This window comes from Garra rufa, chromosome 2 (genome assembly GCF_049309525.1).
Source record: "Garra rufa chromosome 2, GarRuf1.0, whole genome shotgun sequence".
Lineage (NCBI taxonomy): Eukaryota > Metazoa > Chordata > Actinopteri > Cypriniformes > Cyprinidae > Garra > Garra rufa.
Genome location: NC_133362.1, coordinates 13,333,758 through 13,347,155, shown reverse-complemented (window position 1 = coordinate 13,347,155; position 13,398 = coordinate 13,333,758). Strand labels below are relative to the sequence as shown.

Sequence of the window (13,398 nt, the reverse complement as noted above, 5' to 3'; positions counted from 1 at the left end):
AGATTTTTTAATTTAATTTTATTTTATTATAATTTTTTTTCCCCAAACAATACAGAGTGATATGGAGAAGACAGAAGTGTCCAATCCAGATGGTGAAGGGCATTTAATTTTTATTTTAGACATTTTTTTTTAATTTATTTTAGATTTTTTTTTAGATTTTCTTTTTAATATTGTTTTAAATTTTTTTTTAGATTATTTATATTTTAGTTTTTTTTTTAGATTTTATTGTAGATTTTTGAATTTTATTTTAGATTTCGTTTGATTTGTGTATTTTATTATTATTATTATTATTATTATTTATATATTTTTTCCCAAACAATACAGAGTAATATGGAGAAGACAGAAGTGTCCAATCCGGATGGTAAAGGGCATTTAGATTTTTATTTAGATTTAATAAAAAAAAAAAAGTAATTTATTTAAAAAATTTTTTTTAGATTTTATTGTAGATTTTTATTATTTTATTTTAGATTTAATGTTAGATTTTTGTATTTTATTTTATTTTATTTTATTATTACTTATTTTATTATTTTTTTCCCCCAAACAATACACAGTGATATGGAGAAGACAGAAGTGTCCAATCTGGACAGTGAAGGGCATTTAGATTTTATTTTATTTTTTATTTTAGATTTGATTTGATATTAGATTTTTATTATTATTATTATTATTTATTTATTTATTTATTTAGATTTTATGTTAGATTTATTTATTTATTTTAATTTTATTTTTCCCTCCCTCCAGACAACAATACACAGTGATATGGAGAAGATGGAAGTGTCCAATCCAGACAGTAAATAACATTTAGATTTTTTTTTTAAAGATTTTATTTTATTTAATTTTTTCCCTCTCTCCCTCCCTCCAGACAAACAATACTGAGTGATAAGGAGAAGACAGAAGTGTCCAATCCAGACAGTGAAGGGCAGCCGATAGATAACGAGCTTTCCCTCCAAACTGAGATGAGACATGATTATACCCAAGCTTTTAGTATATGTCCGTTAGCTACAGTATCCATCAGATTATCAGCCATGCGTGCACGTGCACGCACGCTGCACGAGAAATTGAAAGAGGAAAAGGCCCCGAGATATCAGAAAGTCCATTAAAGTTGCTCTGACAGGTGGAGAGAGTTTGGTGTGGTTCAGTCCCAAAGGGAACAGCTCTAATGCGTGCTGTGGTGCGGCGGACTCATGTTATCACACAGAACATCTCTATCTGTCTCTCTGTTTTTCTCTCATTCTCTCCCTTTCCTTTTCTTCGCCTCTCCAGGGAAATGGCCGGCTGAATTCAGGGCCTGAAATGAACTGGTCACAGTGATGGGTTCATCGACTTGGCTTTCTGGATACTTGGGAAATATGTGTTGCATTATTTGTTGTCTGAGATGTATAGTGGATGATAGATTTTATTTTTATTATTAACATTATTTAAAAATAAAAAAGACAATAGGTTTCCTTAAAAAACTTGACAACAGACCAGTCTCAATTGACTATTTTTAGTAAATCAGATTTATATGTTTTTTTTAATGTACACATTTTATTTTAATTTATTTTTTTATTTATATTAATATGATAAAAGTATATTATTATTAGTTCTATGAATTATAATATATTATGTTAATTAAAAATGTGTTAATATAAATATTTATAATATAAAATACAATTTTTTTCCAAAAGCAAAAGGAAATAAACATGATAAACATGTTTAATAATATAATAAATAAATTTATTTATTTATTATGTTTTTTTTCTGTGCCTGTGGCTTGCTTAAACTTACTGAAAATGTATTACTGTTTAATAATATTTTATAAATTTTAAATATTATTATTATTATTAATAATAATAATAATAATAGAAAAATATGTGTAGATACATTTTTATGTGTCATAATATTTAGGCATATTACATATTTAAATATCTTTTTACAGTTATTTATTGAAAAGCACTACATGTCTTGGTTATTTTAAAATAAATAATGTCATTTTAGTTGGATTAGTCATTTTCAGTCCACTTGGCAACAGCTGGTTGAAATGACAACTCGTCTGACTGGCAATAAAAAAAAACGCTTTTAAGCCATTTGAGGGAAAATATGTAATTATATGTCAATAAATACAAGTAAATCCAGCGTTCGTTCACACGTAATTCAGGACATCAGCCTCACGCTGTGACATCTGAGAGCGTTTACTCAAGACGAGGGATCACAGGGATCAGTGACAGAAGATCTAAAGTGTTACGGTAACACTGAATATAGCTCACCGGCTTCTCTTGGTAAACCAATCTGGCCAAACGATCCTGTTGAACAGACACTTTCCCTCAGCTACACTGATTTCGTGCAAAGGAGTTTGTCCTCATTAGCGCGCTCATTAATCTAGTGATTGCGTACTCTGTGAGACTCTGGTCTCAAGAACTGTATGTGAGAGATGTAAATAATGCAGGAGGATGATTATTTAATGGTCAATCATTGGATTACTTATGAAGGGGTTGCGGGTCTGGGGAAAGGTGCACTGCATTACAACTTTAAAAGCAGCGACTGAAAGATACATGAGAGAAGCATTTAGGTTACAAATGATTATTACGTCCCTGATGATCAATTGATGAGGCCTGCTTTTAACGTAATGTGTGTCACTGCTCTGTGTGTGTGCTCTCACCTCATAGTGTGCCACGCGCTGGGACTCGGAGATCAGCTGAGCGTTGCAGATGTTACAGTAGCTCTCTGTGAAGAGTCCTTCATCGCCAACTCCGGCAGACTTCATCTGATCAAACACACACACACACACACACACACAAGTACGGTGAGACTCACAGAACTCCAGTTTATCACATTTATTTTAAGTTTAGACTGATTTGACCCATTTTCAAGTCAAGCCAGTGTTGGTTTATTGTCGTTTTTCTGCAGTTAGGAAGTACAAGGACACATTATTTTTCTCAACGATGTAACATAAGACCTTGCATTGCAACAGCATGTGACAAATGACATAAATATGGCAATATATAATGTGTATACAGATGGAAACAAAGACATTAGAGCTCCCAGTGCTGAAATAAAAATGCTTTAAAATCCTGCCGGTCTTACCTAGTCAGGCAAATCTGATTTGTTGTTTTTTGAGGGGTTTTGGCTACTGGTCAGTCTACAAGACCAGTTTACTGTCCAACTTTTTTTCCTCAAAACCTAGCGAGTTTCCTTGTTTTTTAAGGCAACATAATTTACTGTAAAAAAAAATATAATAATAATAATTCCAGGGATGGGGTGTTCTGTAGCTAATTTTTACACAATGATTACAAAATTGTCTCATTTTTAAACAATTAGCTTTATTTAATGAACTTTGATTTATACGGTGTTTTCCTTCTGGGTCCTGAAAAGAAGTGATTTTGGTCAATATTGATCATTAAACGATATTTTGCTGTGCTGGCACCTTTTGGTTTAGGCCTGTCATAGATAAAATTAATAAATAAATGACAAAAAACCTTCAGTAGGTGGCAGCAATTTCCTGTTTTAGTAAATTCATTACTGAATTATTCATAACAAACGATTTGTTCAAAATGGCTGATTCAGTTAGAAACGAAACAAGTGACTGGACTAGCTCACTTCAAAAACAAATTAATTCAACAACAAAACACTTCAGTATTGTATAAAATTAATATATTCGATAAAAATACACAGGAATTTTTGTACCTAACGAAAATTTATAGCGAAAATTTACCCGTGGGAACTTTTTTGCAAGACGTGAAATACGTACCAATATATACATATTACTGCAGTTTCCAACAGAAATGAACACTAGAGGCCGTAAAACAGCAAGCACTTGTAATCGATTTTGTACACAGATATGATTACAGCTCCATGTTTCACTTTCTGAATGTAACTAGCTTGCTCGATAGCTCAGCCAGCACAAAATTGGACTTAGGATGTGGAATCCTTGGCTACGAATTCTGTGAAAAACATGACTCACAATGAAAGATTGAAAAACAACCTAAAATAGCATGCTTTTGATTACGTTTTTACATTGCTTTTATTCATACTATCAGGTAGGTTTAGGTGTAATGCAGATGGTACATTATTTAAAAACGTCACAGAGCATTATAGTTATAGCAAATAAGTATTTGACCCCTTCGCAAAACATGACTTAGTACTTGGTGGCAAAACCCTTGTTGGCAATCACAGAGGTCAGACGTTATTTTGTAGTTGGCCACCAGGTTTGCACACATCTCAGGAGGGATTGTCCCACTCCTCTTTGCATGCAGATTTCCTACAAGTCATTAAGGTTTTGAGGCTGATTTTTAGCAACTCAAACCTTCAGCTCCCTCTACAGATTTTCTATGGGATTAAGGTCTGGAGACTTGCTAGGCCACTCCAGAACCTTAATGTGCTTCTTCTTGAGCCACTTCTTTGTTGCCCTGGCCATGTGTTTTGGGTCACTGTCATGATGAAATACCCATCCACGACCCTTCAATGCCCTGGCCCTGACGGTACATAGCCCCATCCATCATCCCTTTGATGCGGTATAGTTGTCCAGTCCCCTTAGCAGAAAAACACCCCCAAAGCATAATGTTTCCACCTCCATGTTTGACGGTGGGGATGGTGTTCTTGGGGTCATAGGCAGCATTCCTCCTCCTCCAAACACGGCGAGTTGAGTTGCTGCCAAAGAGCTTGATTTTGGCCTCATCTGACCACAACACTTTCACCCAGTTCTCCTCTGAATCATTCAGATGTTCATTGGCAAACTTCAGACGGACATGTACATGTGCTTTTTTGAGCAAGGGGACCTTACGGGCGCTGCAGGAATTGAGTCCTTCACGCGTAGTGTGTTACCAATTGTTTTCTTGGTGACTATGGTTCCAGCAGCCTTGAGATCATTGACAAGATCCTCCCATGTAGTTCTGGGCTAATTCCTGACCGTTCATGATGATCACTGAAACTCTACAGTTATTGACTCTACAGATTGACTGTTTTTTTGTGTTTCTTACATTTGCAAATAATCGCACCAACTGTTGTCACCTTCTCACCAAGCTGCTTGGCAAAGGTTTTGTAGCCCATTCCAGCCTTGTGTAGGTCTACAATCTTGTCCCTGACATCCTTGGACAGCTCTTTGGTCTTGGCCATGGTGGAGATTTTGGAATCTGATTGATTGATTGCTTCTGTGGACAGGTGTCTTTTATACAGGTAACAAGCTGAGATTAGGAGCAGCTCGTTACCTGTAAAAAAGACACCTGGGAGCTAGAAATCTTGCTGATTGATAGGAGATCAAATGCTTATTTCACTCATTAAAATGCAAATCAATGTCTTTTTGTCTTTTTTTTTGTTGCTATTCTGTCTCTCACTGTTAAAATAAACCCACCATTAAAATTTTGACTGATCATTTCTTTGTCAGTGGTCAAACGTACAAAATCAGCAGGGGATCAAATACATTTTTCCCTCACTGTATGTTTGCAAAGATCTATCTGTTTTATTGTCCGTTGGTATGGATGCTAATATGAATAAGTCTAGGATCAATAATAATCAGTTATTTTGCACATCTTTTATCAAGGCTCATTCAAGTCTTCAGCCCATGGACCATTGGCTGAACGTCTGATGACTACAGCACACAAAAGTGGAAACACTTCAGGAGTTTCAAACTTGGCTGTATCTGAAAACGGGTAAATGCTGTCATCAGAATACACATTTCAAGGTAGGAAGGCATCAGTCATATGGCCTTTTGGTCGGGCCGTGGCCAGGCCTTGGCCATTCAAAGCGGTCAAGGTTCCCAGACCTTCAGCCGTCAGTCTAAAGGTCTGGCTACACAAGACTAGGCTCATTCAAACATATTTATAATGTAGTACTGTTTTGTTAGTGTTGTTTTTAATATTGTAAAAGCCAATTTGAATGTCTGAATATTTAAAAAAAAAAAAAAACTCTTTCTGGTCATATATGGCATACCATAGACTTTTTTCACTGATGTAATCACAGTGCATTCTGAGATTGCTTTAACCATGAACGATACATGTGATGCTGTCTTCAAATATACGCTGCATAACTTTTAGGAAAACCACTGCAGCGGGAACACATCTATGACACCTTAAAATGTTGTCTATGCAGTTCTTGGGAACAGAGCTGAAGTTTGCAGTTTTGTATTCGTTCCAATGAGGTAGCAAAGCTATTTTTCGCTCTGCGCTGAGAAAAGGTGTGAATGTTTGTCGGTCCTTGGCACAGGCTACTGTTTGCAAAGAGCTATGCAATGTGTAAAACGACCTGCTTTTCTCAAGGTCAAACATGCATTGAGAATGTGATCAACAGTATGGAAACATGGGATGCTTTCACTCCCACTCTTTTACTAAAGAGAACAACGGTTTTTAATTGATGGTTGAAAAGATATTTCACATCCCATTGTTTCTGTACATTGATGTTTTCTCACAAAGCCCATGAGTCAGAGGAAGAATTGGCATTTAGCATTTATCACAGAAGAAAACCAGGCTCAGGATTCCTCAAGAATGAATAGGATATTCGAAGAAACCACCCATCAAACCAAATCCTCGATGTATAATTAAAAAGCAAAGTGTCGTGAGAATTCAACATCGCTCTTTCGCCATTTGTGAGTGAGGGTGATTCTGATGTGCAGAATCAATAATTCAGAGTGTTGCACTTGTGAAATTCAACTGTGGTCTAATCTGGATTCTTGAAGAGCCTGCATGAAAAGCTGAGGAGTTCAGGTGCAGTTAGTGTGAGGGGACTGATGGGTACACATCAACCTGACAGCATGTGTCACAGTGATGACTCAGAGCGCACAAGAATCTCCGATAAAGGCCAAAATAATCAGGCACTGAAGGAACACGGAGTACACAATCAGATATCAGATTGTTCTTATCATGACGGCTGAAAACATACTGGACCTTCTCTTAGGCTTACTGTTGAGTTCATACAGACTGTCGTTGTTCGATCGCTTATATGAATATAATCAAACATGTCTTGCTTGTGCAAATCTTAGATATTCAGGTGCACTAAATAGTTGTGTATGCAGTATGTTTAACATAAAAACCTATATGTTAAATATGCCGGTATAGCAATTCACTATGCTTATTTTATTAAAGGGATAGTTCACCCAAAAATGAAAATTGTTATTTACTCACTCTCATGTTAAACATATATGATTTTTTGAAGAATGTTGGTAATTAAACAGTTGTTGTCCTCATGGACTTCCATAGTTTTTCTTTTCCTACTATGGAAGTCAATGGGGACCAACAACTCTTCGGTTAAGGTGAGACACTGCAGGTAAATAGGGTAAAATAAAAAACTAATAGTTATCACCTTACTTACCCAGTTGATTGATTACATTGATAATTGCAAAGATTTTTTGTATTACATGTTTTCTAAAATGTTAGGTTTTAATATGCAAATGAGCCATTATTTAATGAAATATGCGTTAATTTGCATACATTTCTAGTTTGATTTGATTTAATTTTGTGCATGTTAATTTTCCATATTTTTATATTTAATTACCATATATGGTACTGATATTTTATGTATCCCTTTAAGTTCTATTTTGAACAGAATTTTGTTTATAATTTCTAATACAAACTGCAGTAGTACGTCATCAGATTATGGAGAAGAGCGTAATAACGGACATATATGCAGACTCTAGAATAAAGTTTTTATTGTTAACTAAAACTATTAAAAACATTTTTGGATATTGAAATAAAGCTGAAATAAAATAAAATATAAATATTAGATGTAAAACTTAAACTAAAAAATTAGGATGAAATAAGTTTAAGTGGAAGCACTAAAATTACTACTAGACATAAAAACTAAAGTGGAAATAAAAAAAATTAAACACAAATACTAATATTTATAAAGAACAAAAATAATAGAATTGACAAAAGCACATAACAAAAATATAAAAAAATTAACTAAAATTAAAAAGATAATTGAAAATATAAATATCTAATTAAAAATATTCATATAAAAAAGCATTTTAAAATATTATTAAAAACTATAATATATATGTGTTTGATTTCATTTCATTTTGTGCATGTTAATTTTTCACTTTTTTATATTTAATTAACCAATATGGTACCAATATTTTATGCATCCCTTTAAATTTTATTTCAAACTTATTTTTAGATAACATTTCTAATAAAAACAGCAGTATATGTCATCAAATTATGGAGAAGAGCAAACTAAAAAACTAAAACTATTAAAAACATTTTTGTTAATTGAAATAAAGCTAAAATAAAATATAAATATTAGATGTAAAACTTAAACTTAAAAATTAGGCTGAAATAATTTTAAGTGAAAGCACTAAAGTTACTACTAGACATAAAAACTAAAGTCGAAATAAAAAAATTAAACACAAATACTAATATTTATAAAGAACAAAAATAATAGAATTGACGAAAGCACATAACAAAATGATAAAAAAAAATACTAAAATTAAAAAGATAATTGAAAATATATAAAAAAGCATTTTAAAATAATATTTAATATATTTTATTTATATATTTTTGATTTGATTTAATTTTGTGCATGATAATTTTCCATATTTTTACATTTTATTAACCGATACGGTACCAATATTTTATGCATCCCTTTAAATTTTATTTCAAACAGATTTTTGTGTACAATTTCTAATTAAAACAGCAGTATATGTCATCAAATTATGAAGAAGAGCATAATAACTGGACATGCACATTTTTTGTTAATTAAAATAAAGCTGAAATAAAATACAAATATTAGATGTAAAACTTAAACTAGAAAACAGACTGAAATAGGTAGAAGTAGAAGCACTAAAGTTATTACTGGAAATAAATAAAAACTAAAATGGAAATTTAAAAAAAAAATTAATCAAATACTAATATTTACTATATATTTAATATATTTAAGAAAAAAATTACAAAAGCACATACAAAATTATAAAACATGAAACTAAAACGGAAAAGAAAACAAAAAATATAAAACTCTAATTTAAAATATTAATGTAAAAAGCAATGTAAAAAACTTTTGACAGTGCAGATGAGGTGAAGTGTTTGCAGCATCCTACACAACCTGCAGCGCTAGGTAAAACCCCGTGCAAACTGTGATCAGCACCAATTTTGTAGGCGCCGTTACCTGATTTACATAATTCCTTTAGTTTATCTGGTGCTAAAACAATGCTGACAATCTATGCAAATAAACAACATTATCACCAAGCACAATTCATTCTTATTGAATTCCCCCCTCAAGAGTGTTGTTTGAGGCACTTAGTAGCAACTGAATGAGATAAACTTGAGCACATTTCACTTTTAGTCTCTAATTTCAGATTTGCCTGTCCCTAAACATCACGTAAAAAGAACATAATGTGACTAGTCACTTTACACGTCATTCTCTTTCTGTGTTAGCGGTCCAAGCTGCAAAATTCAGATTTGGCCAGTGGTGAGATGTTTGGCTATGGGATGCTAATGACTGAACATTTGCTTTCGTTTCATGGATGCTTTTCTCTACAAAGATGCCCGTTGATTACAATAATCTAAAAGGAAAATGATCCCGTGGCATAATAAAGTTCATTTCTGATTCACTCTGTGGTCTCGTTAAAGTCCTCCGTGTGCATTCAGACACAAAACCTGCTTCACACAATTTAATTTTCTGTGATTATAATTGTATTGTGACACATCAGTGATCTCTCACAGCACCTCAGTGATAGTCTAATTTAATATGTTTGAGGTTTTATTTCCTTAGAACTACACAGAGAAAGTCTTTCAAATACATTTATCTTTGCCCTTTTATCAAGGACTTGACCACAAATGGAATGGTGTAGGGATTAAGTACATTTAATTTAGCTCAAAGGGAATCGAATATGATTCAATAGGGAATTTGAACAGAATCGCTGTTTTACGGCTGTTCAGACTCGACCCGCAATTCATTAAACGAGCTGTGTAACAGAAACTCTGCAATGGATATTACTATCCAGAATATAGTGAAAACACTATATATTAGCACAGTAGCAAGACATTAAGACATTAACTTGTAAGCACAAAACACAAGATACTTATCTTTTCTAATAAAAATATGATTTTATTGGATAAACCTAACACATACAATCTAATCTAACATAAACACACACATTCACACAGGTTGCAGAAAGAGAAAGTGAGGAAAGAATGAGTTTAAAGGAATGAAAATATGAAGTCCCAAGTTTATAGCAATATGTGTAATTGCTTAGACCTGAACAACCATCAATCACTTAATTAACCCTCGCATTGAGTCTCTCAAAGAGGTTATTAAACTTTATATCAAATGCACCAGTTCAGTTAGAACCTGGAGGTTACTTGCGTTGCCTTTTTCTGTGCCGAGGGAATTCCTTTCGTTGCGTCGCTCCAGAAAGGGGGGCCTTCCCGAGGTTGTCGACTGGTTGGTGGTCGGTCGATGTGATGTCTTCTTGGGCGTTGGTTGGATATGCAGAGTTGTGCGCTGGTTAAAGTTCAGGTCAGCACAGACGTTTGGGTCGCGGCTCGAGGCAAAACTTAACTAGAACACGAAACTCTCAACGGAAAGAAATAAAAGAATTAAAGTAAAAGACAGAAGTGTAACAATCTCCTCATGTTTCCTTTAGAGGAGCAGCTGGCGTGCAGGCCAGCAGCGTTGAAACGCGGCGGCACGAAGCCGTAAGAGGGTAAGAGAGTAAGAGTAAGGAGTAAGAGCAGACAGGAGAGAGATTTGAATGGAGTCCTGAGTATTTAAAGTCAGCTTTTGGACACATCCCAAATGGTGTCTTGACCAATTAAAACATTGTCCTAAGTCGGGGTACTGCTGGTTCCTCCTCCCAAACCATAAATCACAATGTTATCTTATCAGTCCCTTGGTCCCTATTTCCCGCTCTTTGCAGAGACAAATTTGGACATGATTTCTATAACAAGACTATAATACATTTTACAAAGAATTGAATTACAGAAACATTTCGAGAATGCAATTTCGAGCTCGGGGATACCAAACACCAACATAAACCATTAAGCTATTCAATAGTTATTAAAAAGGACATACACAATAAGTGATTAAAACATAATAGGCAAATGTATGGGTTACAAAGAGGATAGGAAGTTCTGCATAGAAATGATGAGTTGCTCATAAGTTCTTTTAGCATAATTTTAGGTGCATACTGTATATACATCAATAGGCAGTTTCCTGGGCCGTATTGGGAATGTGAGGGTCTGTTCTCTAAGCCGGAAGGTCAAAAGTTTAGGGAAGGAATCTCAGTCTCCTGGGTGGGGGAGCCCACCAAGCACAGTCTCTACTAGTGATTTCCCTCAAGTGATGTCCAAGATGTGCATCTCTTTGACCATTAATCTTGGTTACTTGCCCCAAATTTGGGATTATCAACAAGGGTCCTTTTGTGTTAATGTTGCAAGTTCCTAGTTAGTTAGGTTTGCTTCAGGCTGGCTGGAGCCAGGGTGTCAAATGACAAATTTTACAACAGGGGTCTGGTCATGCTGGAGTTGCTGGAATTTGTGGAGTTTGAGGCTGTAGAAGTGTTTTTACTTCTAATCGAATCTCCTGAATTGTCTGATTCGCGCTGAAATCCTACAACTGTAAGCTATTACACTATTATAATAATGTGATTAGCTGTATTAATAATGACGACTTTCTATGTACATGTTAAGCTGTCACATTATTTTCTAATTAAAGGGGTCATATGATGTAGTTTCTTGTTTTCCTTTGTTTTTGGAGTGTTAGAGATAGGATCTGTAAAGTTGCAAAGCTTAAAGTCTCAAACCCAAAGAGATATTTATTATAAAAGTTAAGACTCAGCCACGCCTTCCTAAAACGGCTCGTTCAAACATGCCCCCACATGTCCACGACACAGCGTGGGTAGATTTGCATAACACCACTCATATGTATATGGAAAGAAAGAAGGCGTAACTTTTACCGGCTGTAGTGTTGTTGCAGCTGCCATGTTGTGGAGACACAAATTTAGCCTTTAAATTTAGTTAGGACACAACTAGAAATCAGTGGTTAAGTTATATTTACAACCAGGGCCTAAAAATATCACTTGCCAAGCGCCAAATGCAAGTAAAAATCAGCGTTGGCGAGTATATGTAACAGTCTCAGTCGCCAGTTGGCGGGTAAAACTTTTACGAAATACATCAATGCAATGTAGTGAAAACAACAGCCAGTTTTTAAAGAGAATAAAACAGCCAGAATAAAAGAATCTTTTCAGAAGACAAGATCATCATGATTAGCTGTTCTGTCATAAGCGACAATAGCAAATTAAATAATAGGATACAAACGGGCTGATAAATTCAGAGCAGTGTGATGGTAATCCTGTGCCTAGACACAGTTCAAATAACATTCACCTGAGAAGCTGCTTTATTTCAGAAGAATAACTTGTCCCTTCTTTATTCTTTATAACCCGAAAATGTGGCGACACATACTTCGGGTTACGCTGCCTAAAACGGTGCCGTGAATTAAAGTTTGAAAGGTGTGTGCTCGGCTGTAACGTTACGCATACGCTGAGCCGCTTCAGGCAGCGCATCAGTAAATCACACACAGTTATGTCAAAATGGGCGGTTTTGGCGAGTTACCTTGTAAACATAGTCTTAAATGAGTTATAAAGTCTTAAAGGTGCCATAGAATGCATTGATACAATATTTTAAATAGTTCTCTCATATCTACATAGAAGGTATATGGCATAGGAAAGGGTAAAAATTCTCCAGAAACAGTTTTACAGGTCTATTTATTACCTTATTTGGAAGGTTCATGAATAATAATGATGAGCTCTGCTCTGATTGGCTGTTTCACAGAGTGGCTCATTTGGTAGCTGGCACATGGAGTAAAATATATTTTCACGGAGCTCTATTAATATGCGGTTCATTGAATGTTTTGAATGCACGATCATTTTATATGATCATTCTTTCACTTTTGTGATCACATGTGCTCTGTGTAATGTTATACTGCAGCGGCAGTACTTACCACATAAGTTTAGATGCTTGTTAGTGATTCTCAGGATCTGTAAATCAATCGCCATCGTCCACGCAGTCATCTTTCCAGCTCTCCATTTATGTGGTAAGTGAAATCTTATGTACTGCAATACAACAGGCTACCGCTAGCAGTAAGCTAACCATGTCCCTTCAGTGGGTCGCCTTATTTTATTAGATCGCCTTATTTGTTTTCCTTGCCTTTCTGAATAAGTTACAGACACCAACCCATCCCTGCACTTAACATCTCCTGCACAACCTGGAACTTAACATTTATTCCCGTGATCTGCCATTTTCGCTATTGTCCTCGCTTTGTTTTTTTCACAGTAGCCTAGCTGCAGAACTTCTGATGATAGGGCTATGCAAATGCTGGGGGCATAACTATTAATGATTGTGACTCTTACGTAATAGTCGCTGTTATGTTAGGATTAGCCTATTTTTCAGTGGTCTTCTGCAAACACCAGATTTATATGAGAAGGAGGAAACAATGGTGTTT

At 34.8% G+C, this 13,398-nt stretch overlaps 1 protein-coding gene across 1 annotated transcript in view; it reads right to left on the bottom strand.

Annotated features, from left to right (window-relative positions):
- Window positions 1-13,398, bottom strand: part of LOC141326168 (zinc finger matrin-type protein 4) — a 151,544-nt gene that overhangs the window by 106,202 nt on the left and 31,944 nt on the right. The window contains exon 2 of the mRNA XM_073834883.1: window positions 2,636-2,740. Within this exon, the coding sequence (XP_073690984.1) occupies window positions 2,636-2,740 (105 nt within the window). The remainder of the gene's footprint in view (window positions 1-2,635; window positions 2,741-13,398) is intronic.